Here is a 22,947-nt window from a genome sequence, read left to right on the forward strand (position 1 = left end):
GACTTCTGGCCCCTGAGTAGGCAGTCTATGACATCTATATTTCAGGCTATTCCATTACTCCATTTGGGAGCATTAAGCAGATGTGAACCTGTTGTGCATAACAATGTCCTTCTTTAGTTCCATTTACAGGAACTAAACATCCATGAATAAATACTTGACTCTTAAAGCAGTATCTCTTGTCATTCATATTTACATGTCACTGATTATAGGGGTGAAGTTGGAGATTTTGTTTTTACAATTACCTGAATAACTTTTTAATGGACTTCAAAAGTGCCAGGAAGTATGTTTCTCAACCCATGTGTTTACCATGGTAATGTGCACAATAAAAATATTTGTAAAATATATTTTGTTCTTAAATAGGAAAAATGCTTCATGACTAAAGTCTGACCTTCATTTACATTTTCATTTGAATTCCACAAATATTCTGAGAGGCCACTGGGTAAGATATTATTACCCCTGTTAGAGATAAATTAATGAATCTGTTTGGAAATGAACTTACTAATCATCACACATAGTTCAGAAACAGGATTAGAAATAAAATTTCCTAACTAGGATGGAGACAAAACACATAATGGAGAAGGGGTATGGTATCATAACTAGTGTGTGTGTGTGTGTGTGTGTGTGTGTGTGTGTGTGTGTGTGTGTGTGATCAATAGTCTCTTTTCTGCAGACACACAGATTACAGATGATTTGCTTACTTTTTTTCATTTTGAAGATTCTTTCTGGAAAGAGAGTTGCTTTATTGTTCTCTCTAGAAGCTAGGGATTTCAGGATGACATACAATGCTCGATATTTTCCCCTGTTGCTTCCTTCTAAGCTATATTTCCATTTTACAATATTTTGGCTTGTTATATTTATTCTATTGAAAATACATTTTAGACAATTAAAACCCTTTAATATAACATATGTCTGGGAACTAGTCATAACAATTATAGACTCTTTTGAATAGGAGTATGAATTTCATTTAAATGCCTATCATGTAGAAGTTCCTTTTTATGTTAAAGAAGCATGTTGGGTATATAATAGATAAAGGGGTGCATTTGATCCTCTTCCTACAGAATTCTAGAATTTTAAGTTTGCATATGATAGCTGTAATAAAAATACAAAGTGACAATAGATAAGACGTTCCAAATAGAAGAAAGAAGTTAATTGATAGAAGATTCAGAGGTAGGGTGGAGTTCAACCTAAGCTTTGATGAATCAGAGAGACATTTTTTTAGAAGTTGGGATGTAGTCTGAAGAAGATAAGACCTCAGGGCAGTGGGATTATGAAAATAAAATGCAAAAGATGCTGAGCTGGGTCACACAAAGCCTCAGTTGCCTTACAGAGGAGCTATGCAGTCTTGAGTATAAGCTCAAAGACACTAAAGAAAGAGGATGATTTCATTCTATTTATTTCTTAAGAGTATTTTCCCATTGCTGGCAGAAACCAAGAGAATCCATATTAATGAGAGTCCATATGATGGTTAATATTGTTTGTCAGCTTGACAGCGTCTAGAATTCCTGAGGACACTAGCCCCTGGGCACCTCTGTGAAGGATTATCTAAATTAGATTAATTGAGATGGGAAGACTTACCCTAATGTGGGAAGTAGATGCCATTCCCTGGGTTGTGGCCCTCAAGTGAATCAAAAGGAAAAACTGAACTCAGTCCAAGCATTCATCACTGTCTGCTTCCTGACTGTGGTTACAATGTGCAAAGCTGTGTCTTGCCCCTGCAGCCATACATTCCCTACTATGATGAACTATATGCCTTTGAACTATGAGATAAAATAAGCTCCCAATTCCTTAAGTTGCAGCATGTCATGTATTTTGGTCACAGCAATGAGAAAAGTAACCAATACATTGTACACAGGCAGATACTAATACAAAGCCTTGGAGACAGTTTGGACGACAGACAACATGTGTGGATGCTTGATAGAAGACTAAGGAATTAAGTGGTGATGATGATGATATAGCTAAAATATAGGTGTTAAATTCTTGGAATTGAACAAGAACTTGGAAGTTCTTAGTCTCCATGAATGAGAGCATCATGGTGCTGCAGAAGACATAGTTTCAATAGAAGTAATAGGGGGGTGGAGTGATGAAAAGCTCCAAAACACACCACTTTCTCAGTGAAATAGATTTTAAAGTGCTTATATTTTGAATTAATGAAGCCAGGAATCTTCAGTCTTTCAGTCATCACAAGGTGTGTGCATTTGGATCTGTAGCAATACCTTAACTATAAGCAAGGGGAGCCTTAACTTAACAATGACACTTTAGGAAGACTTTGGATTGTTTTTTATGAATCTGGTACATTTTTAGTCCTCAACAGTTTATTTTTTTCCAATCTTGATTTTTTTTGAATACATGTCCATAATTTTCTCATTTTGAGGCACATTTTCCCCTCCCTAACATAATTTGGTCTAAACTTTAAAGATAGCTCTAAGCTCTGAGAAGTATATCTTGCAGTTTCACCATGCTCAAGTACACTAACTCTTCCAGTACCTTCTGTATAGTCTTTAAGCTTTCACCCCCAAAATTTAAAGTGCCCATTGAATTGCAAGGCACAGTGGTCAGAAGAAGTGCATCCTACAAATGTTGGGGGAGGAGAGTCACCTTATCTTTGAGGCAGAGCTGACATTAAAGATTGCTTCATTCCAGTCCTGTGATTTTATTTGGCAAATTATACCATTTCTCTGCTAGAAGGTCAATGAATGTCTGGCAGTATAATTGGGAGCTTTACAAATTCCAAGATAACTCATTTTTCTGGCTGTGAAATTTGAAGCCAGAAATAACTTTGGGTTATACCAATAATTCTTTGGCCAAGATTATAGAAAATCCAGATTCTGCAAAATGGAGTAGTAGACATTTTACTGTTTTTGCTCATAAAGCAATAATAACAACAAAAACAATGATGATGATGATGATGATAAGAAGGGTTTATTTGTGGTGTGTGTCAAAGGTTGTGTCATAAATGATGATCTAAGCTTGGAAAGTCACTAGATACCTTTTGACTGGTGGTGACTTGCTTTGGAAATAATGACTAGTGAAACTGTGTTGAAGATCATGACATCTGTGAATTTCATGATTTTTTTCTCCAAATCCACCACATTGCTTTGTATATTACCACTATTAGGAATGTGTATTCTTCCTCCAAGGATCTTGTACAAACTGCCTTGAGATTTGACTGCAAACGTAACTGACTCTCATAAGCATACAATTTCATCTCCAGAGCATAAGTGTGTGGGCATAACAAAGAGCAGACTCTTGTCTGCTGTTCTCAGAATGCCATGGCTGTCAATTAAGATACTTTACAAAGCTAAAGGAGAATGAAATCCACTCCAGAGATTGGCTCAAAGAAGACTTGTTTAGAGCTTCTACTGTGTTATCTTAGGCATCTAAATTATCTATAAAAACCATATGACAGGCACATATTGATAATCTCCATTTCCAGATAAGGAAAGTAACCCTGAAAAAAATTAATGTCCCTGAGGACACAGAGCCAGTCAGTAGCAGAGCTTGAATTTTAGGTGTGTGAAGTTTGCAAATTGGCCACTGAGATTTGGAAAATAGCATTTGAAGATATGACTTTTGCAGATAATAAAATAATGATCGGCTAATCCTGTATGCCTCGCATAGTCATCACAGCTTCCTTTTAATGACAGTTTGAAACTACCAGTGCCTAAGAATTGAAAACCTGGATGGTTCTGAAAATAGCTAGCATTTTCTTGGAGGACACAAGTCCCCTTTGCTTCCGGTATTGTGGCCCCCTGCCTATTTGCGGAAATAATCCCCGCAGGAGGCTTGATGATCAGTGGAGGGGATCAACTAAGGAGTTCGTAGAGTGGGGTTGTGTGCTGACATTTAAGACACAGAGGACTTGGGAAATGATACAAGGAGAGTTGGATTATTTCTGACCTCAGGGAGGAGGAACAGAATCCTCTGACAGAGCAGTGAATAGGCATGGAGTTTAGCCTTCTTTATAAAACCCATTTGGTGATGCAAAGTTTCCTCAATGAACCTACATTGGGACAAAATCCTACACATAATTTAGCCAAAAGGAACATCAGAGAGGCCTGTGCAACTGCTGGCTGAGGTCATAACTGACCTGACCTTTTGTGTTTTCAGCTCAACACTTTTGACAGCTAGTTGAGCCTGGGTGTTCTTTCTATCACCGTCTGGAGCAGTGGTAGAGTTCTTAGAGTTAGAAGATTCTTAGAGTCAAGATGGGGGAAAGATGGCTTATCTACAGAGGATCCAGGTCTTAAAAGGCCTCAGATAAAACAGAAGAATGTGAAATTTTAGGCCAAAGAAACAGAAAAGTTCTCCAAGGTTCTTATTTAGAGGGACATGAGCAAATTTGCATTTGCAAGCATGAGTCTGGCATCACTGATGTGGAAGATCAGCTAAGAGGCAATGACATTAATTTTGCCCAGAAATGATGATAGCTATAAGTCCAAAGCAGGTCAAGAGGGATGAAGAGGAAGAGATTATGCTGAGATCTGCATTTAAGTCACTGGTTCTGATAACAGATGAACAGGACATGAGCATTCAAAGACCTCCCCCCATCTTTTCCATCATTACTGGAGAAAATGAAAAATGAAGGAAAATGAGGAATGAAGAATATTGTTATATAAAAACAACACATAGCTCATTACTAAGACCCCTGTGAGTTGTTCTTAACTATTCCAAACTATGTACATACTCATTCATCCATTTATATATATTTAATGATTGTCCATTTGAGCCAAGCTCTGTGCCAGCAATACTACAAAGCAACAAGGTCCCATGAAGTTCTGCCTGACTAGCTAGCCCTGTCACATTTCTCAAGCTCTCTTGATTCCATGTGTCAGCACCCAATGCCTTCATCTGATGAAGTCTCATTCATGTTCTGCATGAGTTGAAAAGCCACTTCCTGTCATGGGATTTCCTGAATCCTCAGTGGTGGTTAAGGCAGAAAGGATTGCTTGTTTTGTATGTACATGGTGCTTCCTCTAAGAAGACGCCTGGCCACATGATGCTGAGTTCATGCTGGTTCTATAGTCTGTTATTCCCTGAGCTTATTGACCAATCATCTTTGTTCAGCCAAAAGTAATGTGGATTTTTATTTACTTTAGTAAATAGTAAACAACTGAAATAAGTTCCCTAGTGGAGATGTCACATCTGATTAAAAATTACACTCTAGAAAGTCTAACCAATCATTGTAGCCCTTTAAATGTGCCTTAAATTATTCTCTTCTGCAGAGGAAGTTCAAGGCCATTACATTAACATTCTCATTCTAGTTTCTACTTCTAGAATGAAAAAAAAAGCTACATATGGCTAGCTAAGCTTACTTCTAGAAAGTTGGCAGGTTCTCAAACCATATTCAAAGTTTATGTTGGTTTTCATGATACAAATAAAATAACATTTTTCAGAGCTTCCTCATTTTGGGTTGAATTGTTGGAAAAGATCTCCCATGGTATGAACTTGTGTAAACTACATTTAAACTGAGTCAGAATACCACAACTTATTTTCCATGTACCTTCTCTTCTTCAAGCCACAGCACTTTAAGGAGCATGGCAATCTTATTTGTGTATTGAAATAAGTAATGTTTTAATTTTAGATTCTAAAGTGCCATAGGTAATTACATATGTTAATCTTAAAAGCACTTGTCATGTATTAAGTAAATCTTAAAGACGATCAGTGGAATTTGCTCTGCCCTTAATAAGAACCGTATCATAGGCCTGCCTCTTTAGAAATTCAGAATGAGTAAAAGGAAATTTCAGAGACTTACATAATATATGCATAGACTCTCAGTCTACTTAGGGTACTAAGGAAAAGAAAGGAAGGAGGGAAGAAAGGAAGGAAGGAAGAAAGGAAAGAAGTGAGGAAGGAAGGGCAGAATGAAGGAAGGAACAAAGAAAGAAGAGAAAGGAGAGGAGGAAAGAAAACAATGCCAGGATGTGGTGGCTTATAAACAGGTTTATTTTGCACAATGCTGAAGGCTGTAAAACCAACATCATGCCTCTAGTAGATTCAGTGTTCACAAGGAGCTTCCTGGATCACAAAGAAGGTCTGCTTCCTGGTCCACAGAGTTGCTGTTTCCTGGTTCACAAAGGTCCTGCTTCCTGGTTCATAGAGAGAGCTTCCTTTCTGGTGGGCAGAGGTCCTGCTTCCTGGTCCACAGAGGTCCTGTTTCCTACATCACAAAGATGTCCTACATTCTGGTCTACAGTGGTCCTACTTCCTGGTCCAAAGAGGTCCTACTTCCTGTTCTATAGAAGTCTTGGTCCACAGAGATCCTGCTTCCTGGTCAACAGAGATCCTGCTTCTTAGTCCACAGAAAGCCCATGTATTACTATATGTTCACATGGCAGAAGCATTGAGGGACAGCTATTCAAGTTCTCTTTAATAAGAACATTAATTTCACATTAGAGATTCTCCTGGCCCAGGTATCTCCCATTTATCACTTCCAATTGCCTTCAGTTTGAAGGTTAGCATCATATTATGAATTTTGGCAGATTGAGATTAGGCAGGGCATTCATTCTATATCACCTATATCATTCACCTTGGAAGGTACCTTATAATTGCCTTGTGCCATTTAAATTTATTATAACAATCCTGAAAAGTATTTGACCATTTTATAAATACTAATAGTTGAGAGTTGAAAAATACATACCTCTTACCTAAATTTAAGTAATTATTAAATAGACGGCTAACTGCATGTTTCTTTTTCTTTCTGAGGTACAAATTTTTTGGATGTAGTTGAAATATCCAAACAAGGAGCAAGAAATTTAATGCGTAATAATGTTAAATATAACACCTGGAGCTATGGAAATAGTTTTCTATCTTTGTGACAATTTTTCTGTTTTTTTCCCTTGATTTATCTTATCATTTCTGTAATAGTTTATTACAAAGTTAATAAAAGATTATATAAAAACCACATTTTAACACCTGACTTAAGCATCCAAGAAGCATCAACAAACAGCCAGACACAGGAAATTGATGTCTGGAAAAGAATCTAGCAGAGTGAAGATATTAGAAGTAAACAAGCAGAAAACAGATATCATAGAGGATATGAAGTGCTGAAAATGAATGTTTGAGCCTAAGGCAAGAAAGCCGCAGATTATGGCTTTGAATGAGCAAGTGGGGCTCAGGGAAGATGTTATGGGTAATGGTGAGTGAGTAATTTGGAAGAAAATATGAACACAGCTTAATTTTATAGGAGCCAAATTTCCACATCAAATTAGACTGTGTGATTTAAAAAATACATACAAGGCAAATGTATCAGACAGTTAATTATTTCTATGCATAGTGTTAAAAGAACAAGAATGCTTCTGGACAATACATTAGTAGACTGTTTTGTTTATTTGCTTCTTCTCATTCTTGCCCTTTCATGACACCAGTTGCCCTTTCTGTCAAGTTATCAGCCTTTCCTTAGTGACAAGTCTCTGAAGAACATCATCTTCATTCAGTTAGGACTTTTTGTAACATAGATGTTATAAAACTTCAACATGATTGCTCCAACAAAATAAAATTTAGCAGTTGACATATCTGAAGAGTCTTGGGTTTGATCTAGCTTCCAGCATAGCTAGATTCAGGGTCTGTAGAGTGCTGTAAGACAGGATCCTGCTAATTCCCTTCCATATTCAAAAAGAAGGCTATAACTTCTAACACAGTGATTGGGGTTCACCATGATTTGCCCAAGATAAGCATTTGACAATTCCTAGAGCAGTCATGGTGTCTAGAAGCTCTACTAACAACCTGACCTAAGGGAAAATACTAATCCTCTGAATGAATGGCATATGTTAACTCTAGAAGCCCTCCACTTGGCTATGTCTTAAGCCGACTTCCCTGAGTTGGTTGTTTTCTCTTCATTGAGCAATGATTTACTAGTGAGATGGCTAATTGTAGTTGTAAACTTTATGTGATCTAGGATCACCTAGGAGGTAGCTTCTGGGCATGCCTTTGGTGTTGTCCATATTGTATTGACTGTGGTAGGAAGACTCACTCACTGTGGGTCTTGCCCTTCCCTGTGGAGTTCCTGAATGTGCATTCATTTTTCTCTGCTTCCTGATTACAGATAAGAGCTTCAATCTCATAGTCACTTAACTCCTCCAGGATAATGAGCCATACTTTGAGTTATGAGACAGAATTAACCCTTCCTCCCTGAAGTTCCTTTCCTCACGGTCTTATATCTTGGCAACAGGAAAAGAGACTAAACATCTAGTTACTGCAGCCATGAATGAGAAGGGTTTTTCACAAAGCTATAAATGAGGGACTGGGAACAGCCCCCATGCTCACCAGTCCTGACTGGCCACATTGACTGTGCAAATAAGAGTTTTTACAATTATCAGGTGTCAGACATTGAGGCAGACATAAATAATCATTCCTGGTTTTGTCTGACTTTGGTTTGAGGCATTACCAATCTATACGTGATGTATTAGACTCATGGCTCTTTCCATGCCCATTTTCCTAAACATGGCCCGGTGTAGCTGTGGATCACCCCGAAAGAGGCCCAGTTCTCTCAATCAGGTGTCCCCTGTTCCAGGGGGATGGGCTGAGTCTCAGAAGAAAGCAGGAGTCAGTCTTTACCCTTGTGCATACATGGGGAAGGCAAGAGGAAGAATGCATCCAGTATAGACGCTCTGGGCATTCTTTTCCTGAATGAAGCCAGAGGGTTGCTACCTTAGCATTCGTGATTCATTCACAGTGAGATAGCAAATACGGAAAAACCCATTGTGAACTAGGACAGGGATCAACTTGCCCACCAGGCAAACTTGTGTCTTACAGTTGTTGCCCCTTTTCCTTCAAATGTGTTCCCTTACTTTATGGCTGGAAGTGTCCTAGCACTGTTACCAGACACACACCTAGAAAAGAATGTCCCAGTGCCTCAGGTGTTAGATTCAAAATCAGTATCAGAAATGGATTTCTAAGCCTAGCTCTACAGAGTCACTGAAAAAAGCATCTTCTAAAGTAAGCGAACACCTAACTATCCCTTCTGCTTGCTTACTGGTTTTCTAGACAGACTTAATGTACACAGAGACTAGGATTCATTTTCTTTTCATTTCTTTTTTTCCCCCAGGTGTTACTAAAACAGTCTTTTTTGCAAAATACTGGTAATTTTGCTTCAAAATTATTTTACACAGAAGCCATACCCTTGTCACTTTTAAAACTGACATCTGATCTCAGGAACTCACCTTTCCCAAGAGTTTGTTTCTCTCTGAAAATCAGCCTTTCTCAAACATAGTTTTCAGGATAGGCAGGTAGATGAGCATCTTGGTGATCTGTGTATCAGAACATCTTTAAAGCTTTTGTCTCTCAAGTTTCTTTTTCAATCCTGTCAACAAGTGCTTTGAGAAAATGAAGCTAGCATTTGAAAATGTTCTGCACAGAAGGGCTCTATTTACCTAGACTGTCTTGATACTTGCAGTTAAATATAAGACTTTGTTTTGATTTTCTTTGCATGATAGATTTTTTTGAGGTTCTGTGGTACCATATGCCACACTTTACACATGTGGATTCACCACAAGTGATGATCTTATTAAGAAAATTCAGTAGGACGGGGCTTAAAAGAATTACTTTAAAGCTAAAATGATAGACTATGGACCACATATCAAATTTACGCCATGCGTACTTCATAGGTGCACTCAGGCATAGATGATGAGAACAAATACTAGTATTTAATAAATTTTAAGAAGTGGCTGTAAAAAATCAGTACCTAAACATATTCAGTTACTGAATGAGATACCTTAGGGTATATAATGAATACACACACATAATATGTGTGTGTGTGTGTGTGTGTGTGTGTGTGTGTGTGTGTGTGTGTGTGTGTTTATGCATATCTGTATATTGCTCAAATGTCCAGGCCTGTCAATCAGCCAATAATTCCTTCATTGTGTGTGTTAGTCACTTATCATATTAGTGTAAGAAAATACTTGGCAACTTAAGGAAGTAAGCATTTATTTTGGCTCATAATTCCAGGGTACAGTGCATGATGGAGAAGAAGTCATGGTCATGGTGGCAGTAGCATGGGACAGCTGGTCACATTGTGTCTCTGGATAGGGAACTGTGGTGATATTGTGTCCCCCAATAGATTGTGCACCCTAATAAACTTATCTGGGGTCAGAGAACAGAACAGCCACTAGAGAGACATAGAAGCCAGAAAATGGTGGCACACACACCTTTAATCCTATCCCTTGGGAGGCAGAGATGATTCAGATATCTGTGAGTTCAAGGCCACACTGGAAACAGGTAGGCATGGTGACACACATCTTTAATCCCAGGAAGTGATGGCAGGAAGCAGAAAAGTATATAAGGTGTGAGAACCAGGAACTAGAATCTTGTTAAGCTTTTAGGTTTTTTAGCAGCAGTTCAGCTGAGATCCATTCAGATGAGGACTCAGAGGCTTCCAGTTTGAGGAAACAGGATCAGCTGAGAAGTTGGCAAGGTGATGTTAGCTGTGGCATGTTCTATTTCTCTGATTTTTCAGAATTCACCCGAATACCTGGCTCTTGAGTTTTTTAAATTTAATATGACCTTTTAAGATTTATCCTACAGGGAGCAGATATTTGAATGCTGCTGTCCAGCTCTGTCTCCTTTTTATTCATCTGGGAAGTCCAACCCAAAGAATAGTGTTGCCCATATGATAGGGTGGGACTTCCCATCTCAATCAACATAGCCAAGAAACACTCCCTCACAGACATGCCCAGAGATTTATTTCCATGGTGATTATCAGTCCTGTCAAGTTGGCAATTAAGATTAACTGTTTTGGGGTAAAAGTTTAAAAGTATGTGACCAATTATTTCTAGAAAAATCCATTACTCTTTATAAATAAAGCCACACTTTATTCCCCATGTTTCATAGTGACCATACTGACTAAAGACAACTACTTCTTCCTGCTGCCTTACTTCCACTGTGTGAGAAGAAACAGACTTGTTTAAATTCAAGATTATGAAACTTGTTTTTTATTTTTATAACATAAGATGTGTCAGGCTTAGTCTATCTTGAGTGCTGGAGTCTTATTGCAAATGACTTTTTTCTTCAGCCCACGTAGCTTTCACTTGGAGCCAAGCAGTCCCACAGTAGAACTGGATCTTCACACTCCCAACATCATTTCTATGTTCAGTCTGAAACAGGGGAGTGACCTATTTGCACAAGCATTTCTTCTTTCTGAGCCTCGCATCTGTTCTTAGGCTTTCTCGTGGTTGCTAGTTTGGTTTCTGAGTTTCATAGGTTGCAATAATAATTGGTGACATTGAGGTTCAGCAGATCTCTCAGAGGGTTTTCAGGTTCTTGTCCCCAAGTGAGAAACTGAACAGGGTCACACAGTTGCATCAGAAGTAGAAACAGGTTATTAGGGAAAGATACACTTCTGAGAAAGAAGAGGATCAGCACACAGAACATTTACTGGCTCTAATATTAACGCTGTACAAAGTAACAGAGATTTTATGTCACAGTGTGCAGACTTCGGGGCCCATCCATCTAGTGTGTGCCTTTCTGCACAAGCTCTGTTACTTGTGGTTCTATATACGACTTCATATGTCATATGTATCATTAGCATTTTAAATATCCACCCAAAGATATTATAATGAGGGCTGGAGCATCCACTTATTGGTAGAGTGCTGACTTTGCATACACAAAGCCCTACATTTAATCTCTAATACAGCAAAAGTTAAATCGATCAAAGTCTTTATTTCTTTTTAGTTTTTTAATAACAAGCTATAGGTCACCTTTGGACACTCTGGAGTGTCTCTGTGCCTCTGTCATTGGTCTGATTTAGTGGAGGCAGAGATGTCTCCAGCCTTCTTCTTTCCCAACTGTCTTTTTTCATAATATGCTAATTTTGTAAAGTTTTATGTAAAACCTTCTGGTCTGAAGAAGGTTTGGCTTCACTATGTCATATACCAGGTCACGGTTCCCAAGGAAGCAGACACTGAGTTTTACTGAGGAGCCAGCCTGAGGGAGATGAAGAAGGAGATACAGGGGTGGCGAGGCAAAGTCAGCCTTGGTACTGTTCTGTTATCTACAAAAGGAGAATGTGAAGGAGAGACAACTGGACAGCAAGAGCCTGAGACTATGTTGTAGCTAGGGGAACCCAGAGATGAAGATTTCCCCATATGGGGCAGAGGCAAGCTCTCACACCTCGCATGTCAGTATGTTTTGAAGATTATAGCTGGATGCTAGAAGTTAGCTGCTCGCCTCTAAGATTTTCTCATGAAGCATATCTGAGCTGCACACCTGCCAAGCTGCAACATGTTGTCCCCAAGATGAAGCTAAAATGACCCCTCAGTACTTTACTGATTTCTATCTGACTCTTCCTGAGAGGAAATCAAGAAGGATTCACTCAGTGCAATAAAGTATGGCCACAATCACTGCAGCTAGTATGGAGGCTGAAACTTAAAATCAGCAAACCCCTTGGGTATAGTCATTAATTAACCGGACCCTTGCGAACACATTTGCTGGCCTTGGTGGTCACAAGATTAGTCTCTTTCATGAGAAGTTGGAACTTCTTATGACTGCAACCTCCATGAACCAAGTTTTCTGTATGTGACATCTCAAAGTCACAAGTGAGCAAGGGAGTATCAAGAGATACCCCAAAGCACTGGAGAGATGACTCCGCGGTTAAAGGAAAAGGCTCACAACCAAAACTCTGAGAAATACCCAATGCTATTTGTCCCCTGTATTCCAAATACATTTTTCTTTGCTTGGTTGAAAAAGCCATCATCCTCTCTGCACCCAATGGTCAAGGTCAGTGGTTTTGTCCACTATGAGGATGCTTTTTTTATTTATTTGTGTGGTATATATGTATGTGGACTCATCTGTGCTTGTATTTGTGAAGGCCAGATGTCAGTATCTAGTGTCCTTTTCTATCAATCTGCATCTTTCTTTCTTTCATTCTTCCTTCCTTCCTTTCTTTCTTTTTATTTCATTTACTCTTTTTTTTTTTTTTTTTTGAGACAGAGTCTCCTGCTAATGCTGGACCTCACACTGACTGGCTCACTGTTGTAAAGACTGGAAAGTCCAAGATCAAAGGGCTGCATATGATGATGGCTTCCTGGTTTCACTATAACTTGGTCTAAGGCATCATGGGAAAAAAGAACATAATATGTTAAAATGCAAAACTCCAGCCCATTTATAATCAGCATAAATCCTTTCATACAAATAGAACCTTTCTTATGAAATACCTACTATCGGGCTCTACTTCCCAACACAGTTGAATTGGGAATTGCATTTCTAACATGTATCTGTTTTTGAGAGCACAGCCAATCAACAGCAAACTGGAAACACAAAGTCTTCTAGTGGAGCAGTGGTTATTTCCTCAACTGGCTTTACCCATCATTGTAAGTTTTCTCATCAAGTAAGATCTCAACCACACACTACTGTAGCTATCACATGAAATATTTAATCTTCTACTTATAAGAGGTTGCATGCATACCCACATACTATAATATCACTTGCAGCATCTTCTGGTGACAGAATATATCCCTTGTCTTAATTAGCAGAACGTAAACAAAATATTACACACCACATATGAACAGCAGTCTTAGGGGTTACTGGGTTTTAGTCATGATCACTCTATGTCAGAAGAACATCATAACTCAATAGGGGCTGGTCATAGAACGAAGACAGACTGTGAACTAGAGCTACAGCTAATGAACCATTGCTACTTCATGATGACCTAAATAGATCTGCCTAATAAGTCTGGGGCATTTTGATTTGCATTCATTTCTTTGGACTCTTTGTAACAGCTATTCTCAGTGATGGATACCTCCTCTTTGGGCTTCTGGGTTGACAACATTAGAAATAAATGGATGAAGTTCTAAAGGCCCAAACTCACAGATCATATTGACAGACACTGACACAGCAGATGTGATTCTACTGTTACCTTTAGGATGGGATATCTTGCAATTGGCATGTTTTTAATAAAAACCCACAGATATTCAGCAGATTCGGAAACTGGTTATATGCCTCATTCCATGATCTTCAGTGTGCTTTGGACTAAACACCCTTCTAAATCTCTTGTGATCAGCTGTGTCATTATCCTTACCACTTGTCCTTAACCTTGACTCAAACAAAGGCCTAAGCACATGTAGCTTGCTCTTAGGCACATGTTTTCATTATGTATTCACTGCCAGGTGGAACTAAACTTGCATCTTTATACCTGCTATTGTTTGAAGCACACATTGCATTTCACTTGGAAGAAGCGTTACTGTGCAAAGCAGCATTAACCAAAATTGTTTTGTGCTGATAAATAGATAATCCTGACACTGAGCAGCAGAGCTAATTATCTGTCTGGGAAAAAGGTGCAGGCTCTATTTAGGTCAAAGGTAACAGATAAATTGCTGATACAATTATTTCTAGTAACTGTCTCATAAATGCCTGTGTGCATTAACACATGCATAGATCTCCCTAGGTGAGTATGTTCCTGGCAAAGAGGCAGCTGTCTAAATAAATCTTTAAAGCAGCTTCTGCTCAGTGATACAACAGAAATGAGGAAGAGACATGCAGATGAAAATAATTTAAGGCAAAGTTAGATGAAATCAGATATCTCATCTTCTATGGGGAACATCAAAGACATGTCATCGCAGAGTGAAATCTTCCCAGATGCTCAAGACTCCTTTCCCCACCACTAAGCCCATTTTCCCAGAAATTTTTAATTTTTTTTTCACAAAACAATCTGAAAAAGCTTCTCATTTGTGTCTTGATTGATGGTCTTGAAACAAACACAGAAATTAAAATGTGCAGAAACATTAAACAGGATGCTTCCTGTTCCTATATGAAAATCACTTAATTGACTTGCTGAGGCCACCTGAGTCTCGCATGTCCATTGCCCTGCTTTATCATTGCCATCCGTGTTACTAAACATTAACTCAAGATATTAAGCAAAAAAATGACAGAAATAAGATTTATGTTGGAGTAGCAAATTATTGTTGTGAGTAAGTGTAAGAATCAAACTCTAAGGATCTTGTTAGTTCTTCTGGCTTTCCAAACCACAGCATACATGTAATTCTCATAAGTCTCAAGTTCATCAGTTCTCTACCTGTGAGTCACGACCCCTTGGGGTGGCATATCAGATATTTATATTACGATTCATGACAGTAGCAAAACTACAGTTACGAAGTTGCACTGAAAACAATTTTATGGTGGGGATCACCACAACATGAAGAACCATATTAAAGAGCCACAACATTAGTAAGGTTAAGAATCACTGCCCTAGTTGAAGATGGAAAACATTTCATTTCCCATTATTATTCCAATTGAATTTAATTTTCAAAATTTATTTACTCATTTATTCATTTTTTTTACTTATTTATTGGTGTTTGAAATTGAACCTAGGGCCTCATATATGTAAAAGAAGTGCTCTACTATGGAGACACATTCCCCAGCCTGAAAATTTAAAATTATGATGAGTATCATAATGCTATGAAAGATATGATAAATAGAATTCAAATCTTACTTTGAACTGCACCATTTAAGGAAATTAAGATAAAAATCAAGGTTTAATATTTCTAAACAAATCTATATACTACAAAGGCAGACAAAACAAGCTTACAAAATTCGTACACTGAGTTTCTTTTCACAATTCACACATTTCAGTGAAATGCAAATATTTTATACATGATTTTTCTTTTAGCTTTTCCTTTTAGTGAATGAGCTTGATAGACAGAGAAAGCTCTAGGAAAAAATCTCTCTTCTAAAAGTTCACATACATATTCATGATGTTTTCTTCATAAAGAGTCACCATTATGTACAGTATGGAAAGAGATCCCAAGAAGTCTTTCCTCTGTGATTAACTGAACTTCAAACTACATCTTTCTAAATCTTCATATTTTTCCATGTGAAACCTGAAAAATATTAAATTTGGAGAGATTTTACACCCTCAATACTTAGGCAGTAGAGTCATATCAGGATCGGGTCTTTTTATACTTTGTTAAATGCTCCTACTCCGTGAAGTGGAGATTGCTGCTTGCTTATCTGTAACATCCTGGGGTGGGGATGGTTCCAGAAAACAAAAGGACAGACAATTCAGTCATCAGCTTGAAACGTGTTTCTTTTCCCCTTCTTCCAGCATGCTTGTCTGCCTCTGTCTTCCTCTATAGTTATCTTCTTGTCTGCCTTCGTAGCTTTTCCTCCTTTCTTCCTTCCTCCTTTCCTTTCTTCCCTCCCACACTCCCTTCTTCTCGTCTCTCTCCAGGTTTCGTTCCTCGTCTTCTCCCTTCTCCCACTCTATCTTCCTTTTTCCCTCTCCCCTGTTCTCTCTCCCTTCCTACTGCCTTGTTGGTCCTCCCCAGACTTTCCCTTTCCCATTTTCATTCTCTCTTTTGAGTGCTTATTAACAGAACCTTTCCTGCTCTTACTTTATGACATTTTTTGTCAACGTGTGTAACAGGCAATTAGGGACGGTTTTCATGAAAAGAATGGCATCCAGTCACCTAACAAGAGCTGGTCCAGGGAATACGGTCACCAAATATTTGTCTACTTTTCAGGTCACGGGACAAGATTCACCTCTAAGTCCTTAAAAAAAAAAAAAAAAAAAGAGTGGTTGAAGATAAAGTCTGTTATGCAAGATTTTCTCCCTTAGGATAATAGGTTCATTGGGAGTTGAAGGTACCTGTAGACATGTTAAACTTTCTGACTCTAATAACATGTTTTGGTTTTAACTTTCAGAATTTGACTTAAAAGTGTAAGACTGCTTTCATACCAATGAAGACTGGTCTGAAGGTCACCCCCTTGTAAAATGGTGTACTTCTTCACCAGTGAGAATTTTCACCTCTCACGAACAGGCTGGTGGTATCTATGCTTTCGAGTCTATCCCTGGCTGCTTTTCTCCTCACAGGTGGTCTCTGCTTTCTCTTACAGCATAGGGGGAGAAGTAGGGCGAAGCCAGGACTCCAGCTACGCAGGCAAGCACTTCCGCATGGGGTTCATGACGATGCCTGCCCCTCAGGACAGACTGCCGCATCCCTGCTCCAGTGGATTCACCGTGAGGTCTCAGTCCCTGCACTCTGTCGGGGGCACTGAGGATGACAGCAGCTGTGGATCCCGGAGACAGCCACCTCCCAAGCCCAAGCGAGACCCCAGCACCAAGCTTAGCACCTCATCGGAGACAGTCAACAGCGCTGCAGTCAGTAAAAGTGGGAGACCTCTGGAGAGGGCGGAAGGTAAACTCGCGGTGCCCACTTCCCAGTCATCTCCAAGGGCGTCAGCCTCTGGGAACCTGTTTCCTTCTGCTGGGTCCCAGGAAAGAGACATCAAGGGTAGGAGGCATTATGGTGTGTTGTCAAATAACACCCAATCGTACTTAACGTGCTCAGCCAGAAAAACCAGATAGTACAGGTGATGTGGTTGGGTAGCAGAGTGCTTTCAGTAGCAAGTGGGAAGTCACAAGTCCAGCCCCAGTACAACAACAAAACAACATCACCTTGTCCACTTTTGTTTTCTTACTTGCATTGATTTGCTATTTACATAATTAAAAGACTTGTTAGGTGATCGTTAGAACATTTTATGAGGGAGATTTTAATGTGAGAAATATATGAAGAAAAATTTATGGTCATACCTTTCAGAAATAACCATTTTTTTACATCATTTCCTTCCTTGCATATCTGTATCAGCTAAGTATTTCAGTCTCTGCTTCCTTCAATAATCTTATTTCTTCCTTTGTAGTTTATTTTTCCCTCTCAGTTATGAGATACACAAATCAAGCACAGCTACTGTGGGTATATGAATATATATTGGGTCACATTAGTCTAATATCTCACAAATCCGTTAGGTCTTCTAGAATAAAGAAGCTCATAGCTTACTTGGGCTTTTCCCAAAAGCCCCTTAGTCAAAGTGAAGCTGTCAGTGAGCTTTGACACAGCTATCCCAGTTCACGCTGTTCTACCAAGTTGCCATTTTTATGGCTGGTTTATGAAGAGTGGCAATTCATTTCTCCAGCTCTGCTGAAATGCTCAGGAGCCAACATGATCTCTGAAGAGAGCTCCCCTCAAGGTTTTGGAATCTTGTCTTCTGATATGCCTGCCTTCTATGAGATGGAACTGAGTGTAAGAAAGTTAAATAATCTTGTCTGTGAAGGCTCTGACCTTGGGTCCTTATTGACTCCCAAATACACCACCTCCCCAAACCATCACACTGGCTTAAGTTTTCAGCACTTTAATTTTGAGGAACAAAGTATTGTGTCTCTTGTTCCGAGCCAACTGGATGTTTGTGTGTCAGTTGTGAGGCATGCCTCAAGGTCTCCAATGCTGCCAGCGGTGAGTCAACAGAAGATCTCTATCTAGCCCTGTGGTCTTTCTTCTACCCTGCCCATTCCTGAGTTTGAAACTTCCCTGAGCCCCAGAGTACTACGTTTCAGGTCTGTCTGTAATGAGAGGAAGCCATGTCATCTTTTTCTCAACTTACAATTCTTTACCAGCAGAGATTTCCAGTTCTTCATGAAGGTTCTGGCCTGACTCTTTGCCCAGGAGTTCACATGTAGTCTGAGAGATAAGATGCCTGGTGGTAACATGGCACCTCTCCCTTCACTTTTCTCACATCGTTCTCCTTCTTGCTGCCCAGATATAATCTCAGTGAATGGATAAACAATACAGATCAATACCTGGAAATAGAACTAATCCCTCAATTTTAAAAGGACAGTTTTCCTCTTTAATATTCTGTTTGTCCACACCTAGAGTACATTAGCAAAAACATACCATGTGTGCATGTAAGTTTGAGATCTGGAAACCATAGTATAGAGTACTCACTTCATTTTCAGTATGTATTTTCATTGTTTTATTGTGACTCATTTCCATGGCATCCAATTTTAAGGAAAACACTACTTTTACAGAGAGAAATATTCATCACAAGGATTTACTTATTATCTATTTTGTTGGTAATTTAAAAAACAACTTGCAATTTGATTATCTACAGAGAAATATACAATAGTGGGCATTTGTTACGTGTGTGTGTGTGTGTGTGCAAGAGTGTCTCTTTACATTCTGAGAAGACTCTATTTCTCCTTACCTTCTGAATTCCCCTAGAATTTGAACCCATTTCCTCATGAATTTGGACCCCTTTTCTCATGATTCTGAGCTATAAGTGTGTCCTGCACCTTGTAGCACAACACATTTATGCTTTTAGAAGCAACAGATGTTAAATTTCTTTATTAATAAGAGCTGGGGATAGGAATTTTGAATTTTTTAAACACTATTCTTAAATTTTATCAAATACTTAAGCATGATGTCTTTCATTCTCTTTATTCTGTATGATCCTATGTTCAAAAATCAACAATCCTCTGTTTCTACTTCAAAAATGAACTATCCTCTGTTTCTGTTTCAGAACTACAAAATTGATTATATCAGGTTGTTTTCCAAAGAAAATTATAGATTCAAGACAGGAATCTCTGAGTGATGCATCCTGAATGTAATCCAGAGTGATTAAAAAACAAAAGGAAAGGTGGGCATAGTGGGACATGCTGCCCTCATAGCATTTTGGAGACTGAGACAGGGACGTCCCAAGTTGGAGACAAGCGTGGGCTACATAGAAAGTTCCAAGATAACTCAGGCTGCAGAAATAGTAAGAGCTGTGCCACAAGGCCATGCCACACAGCCAAATCATAGGAGTGAAGGATACACACTTCAGTTTCCTGACAAGAGGAGGGAAAGTGGAGTATGGAGATTGAAACTAGGTGCGCAGTCATGATCACCTGCTCTTAGAAGCAATGCCTGGATGACTGTCAATTACCTTAAAATGGAACACATCTTCATCCACTTGTAATGTATTGAGTGGCCAGTTGCTGAAAGCCATTGTTCTCTCTCAGGGACCTTGACTGACTAACTATCAAGGGTTCTTCAGGGATAGTCATTAAACAGAGAGTAGCCCTTTAATAATTGCTTTTGTTTTTTGAAGGCAGACCTGCGAAAGTGGCTCAGTTTCTGGGGCAAGGACTTAAGTTAAATTTGTAATAACTTAGTCATTTGTAAAAATTACTTGCTGGGCTCTGCGGCTTATGGACCAGCAGACCCAAATCCAACATTTCTCTTCAGAAGGGAGCTCTCAGGAGGGACTGGAGGGCCCTCAGCTGTGTGGGTATATAAGGGTCTTACATAAACTGGATGACGGTTCAGATCCAGTAAATGGCAGAATAGTGCTTGCTACCCAAATTTACCTTTCTCTTTGGAGCTCATGAGAAAGAACAATTGCAAAGCTATATGCACCCAACTGTCTCCTAATAAGTTATTAGAGTAATAAGGACAAGGTTGAATCAGGACCCACTTCAGAGATGGGAAGAAAACTCTTGAGTCCAAGAGCACGTACACATATGTCCATACTCAAATCCAAAATTATTTAAATATGTAGATTGATCTTTTATGAATCCTCAGTTCTTTATAATCAGGAGCTAGAGTTTGTTACAGAGCTCATGTTTTCTTTACCAACTCCTTTCTGTCAACATTATAACAGAAGAAAATGTGATTTTTTTAAATACATCTTAGCCTGTCTTTTCTTTTTTACCTGAAATGCCAGCAAAATCACAATATTGATTCGAGGGCATTAGAATGATTTCCATGGTAACCAGCTGCTATTTAAAGAGAGGATTATGACTTCCCTGTGGATAAAAGTAAAAGGAAGTGGACGTTAGCAAAAATAGCTTTCAGAATTACGAAAAGGAAAGAAATTTGAACACATACACACACAAATCACAAAAAAAGAGGAAGAGTAAGATTTGGTATTTAAAACTTGTTCTATCACATTTGAATATACATTGGCTATCCAAACAGGATCTTCTACCATAGTAATGCCTCTAAAATTTTACCAGTGGCTAACATAAACTGGCAATCATCAAACTATAAAAAAAAAGTTCTTTAGAAAGAACATCAGGTCATAGAACCTGCTTCTTCTGAGTCTTTCAACCAAAGAAGCAGCTGTGAGGCTTCACCTTGGTTATCACCCTGGCTCTAAAGAACCCATTCCTCCTTAAATACAATCAGAGAAATACCGCCTTGGCCTGGTCAGGGGATTGCTCACAGAGTCAAGAAGCAAGTGACAAAATGAGACTTTTCTTTTTAAACTTCGAGATAACATCTACCATACCAAAATAGGATGGTGCTATTCCTCCCTCATAGCTTTATGACACCTGCTGTGTCAATGCTAATTGTGTGCTTGAAAAAAAATAAATTGCTAAAGAAATATAAGTTTAATACACTATTAAATGTCATTAGTAGTCCTCACATCACAGGTATTCAAACCAAATATGGAAGGGAAAGAGAAGATGCATTCACCCGCTCTCCACCATGGAACATAAGTGGCTGCTATAAAAATATGATAGGAGAAAAGTGCTGGCAAGATTGTGGAGAAATCCCCTTTTCCCTCTCTGCTCTCTCTCTCTTTCTGTCTTCTCTCTTTCTCTCTCTCTCTCTCTCTCTCTCTCTCTCTCTCTCTCTCTCTCTCTCTCAATAAAGCTTTAGAAAGGTAAAAAAAAGAATGTGGAGAAAGGGGACGTTTTGTACACTGCTAGTGGTGATGTTAAATTGTGCAGATGTTATGGAAAACAGCATGGGAGTTTCTCAAAAACTGAAAATAAAACTGCATTGGCATCTGGCATTCTCACTACAGGATATACATGTAAAATCCTTTTTGTGTAATCCTTTACTGCATAATTATTCATAATTGTCAAGTTATGGAATCAGCCTAAGTCTGGCAACTGATAATGGATAAGGAAAATAGGGTCTGCACACACAGCAGAATATTTTTTTCATTAATTAACTTTTTTTTTCTGCAATATGGAGGAATCTGAAGGATAATGTGTTAAGTGAAATAAATCAAGCACATTAAGACAAGTGCCATAGCATCTCACCTATATTGGAGTGCATCGTAACTGACCTCATAGAAGCTGAGTAGAATGAATGTTACCAGGAGATAGAGTTGGGGGAATATCATCAAAGGATATGAGTTTAAATTAGATGGGGTGAGCACTTAAAGAGATTCACTGTGAATTAATAGTAACTGAGTCAATCACAGTACACACCACAGAGAACAGATATTATTGTTTTCTTTATTTATTTCAAGATTTATTTAGTTTTAGTTTATCTGTGTATAGGAGTGCTTTACTTGCATGTATGTACACCACCTGGTGTAGTGCCATAGGTGGCCAGAAGAGGGCTTTTAATCTCCTGGAACTGGAGATAAGGATGGGCTTGAGTGAATTTGTGAGTGCTAGGACCTGAGCCTGGATTCTTAGCAAGAGTAGCATTTGTTCTTAACTACTGAACCATATCTCTAGCCCAGAGTTCATGTTTTCACCATGAAAACATAACTACGTTAAGTCATCCATTTTTTTTTATCATTTCAATTTAGCTATCCTACAACATATGCATATTAAAACCTACACAATAAACATGACAAGTGTAAATATTTTTATTTATTCAATTTTTGGGATTTTTTGTGTATAAGTTTTCTGCCTGCATACGTGTGTGTGTAGCATTTGCACGCCCAGTGCCACAGAGGTCAGAAGAGGGCAGAGGATTACCTGGATCTGGAGTTACAGATACTTGTGAGTTGCCATGTGGGTGCTGGGAAGAAACCTCAGTCCTTTGGAAGAGGAACCAGTACTCTTAACTGCTGATCCATCTCTCCAACCCCAGGTCTAAAAAATGTTTGAGTACTAAAAATATGTAAGTAAAAATTGGTATGATAATCTATTAGTAATATTCAGGCATTAATGCATGTTCCCCAAATTAGTAAGCTTTCATCAATAGGTCATTATATATTGCTTAGTATGAGAAAAAAAACACATGTATTTTTAACTTTAAGCAACTTAAAGACAGCATTGCCTAAAACAATTCAATCCCTCTAGCACACATTTGATCTCTCTCTTCAGGTTGTTTTCAGTGTTTCACTTATGATGTCATCCTTATGACTATTTCTTTACCAAAAAAAAAATTTTTTTTTTGAGTTGGTACAATTATCCTAGTTTCTGATGCCCTCTTTCAGAAATGTTTGGTAGAGTCC

The 22,947-nt window shown here is 38.6% G+C and overlaps 1 protein-coding gene across 12 annotated transcripts in view; it reads left to right on the plus strand.

The window, feature by feature from the left end:
• Positions 1–22,947, plus strand: part of Nyap2 (neuronal tyrosine-phosphorylated phosphoinositide-3-kinase adaptor 2) — a 409,837-nt gene that overhangs the window by 92,491 nt on the left and 294,399 nt on the right. For 10 of the 12 annotated variants that reach the window (XM_052750010.1, XM_052750011.1, XM_052750017.1 and 7 more), the window contains one exon: positions 16,822–17,219. In XM_052750010.1, the coding sequence (XP_052605970.1) occupies positions 16,822–17,219 (398 nt within the window). The remainder of the gene's footprint in view (positions 1–16,821; positions 17,220–22,947) is intronic. The other 2 variants (XM_052750014.1, XM_052750015.1) reach the window with 1 other exon arrangement.

This window comes from Peromyscus californicus, unplaced genomic scaffold (genome assembly GCF_007827085.1).
Source record: "Peromyscus californicus insignis strain IS unplaced genomic scaffold, ASM782708v3 Scaffold_21__1_contigs__length_65335640, whole genome shotgun sequence".
NCBI lineage: Eukaryota > Metazoa > Chordata > Mammalia > Rodentia > Cricetidae > Peromyscus > Peromyscus californicus.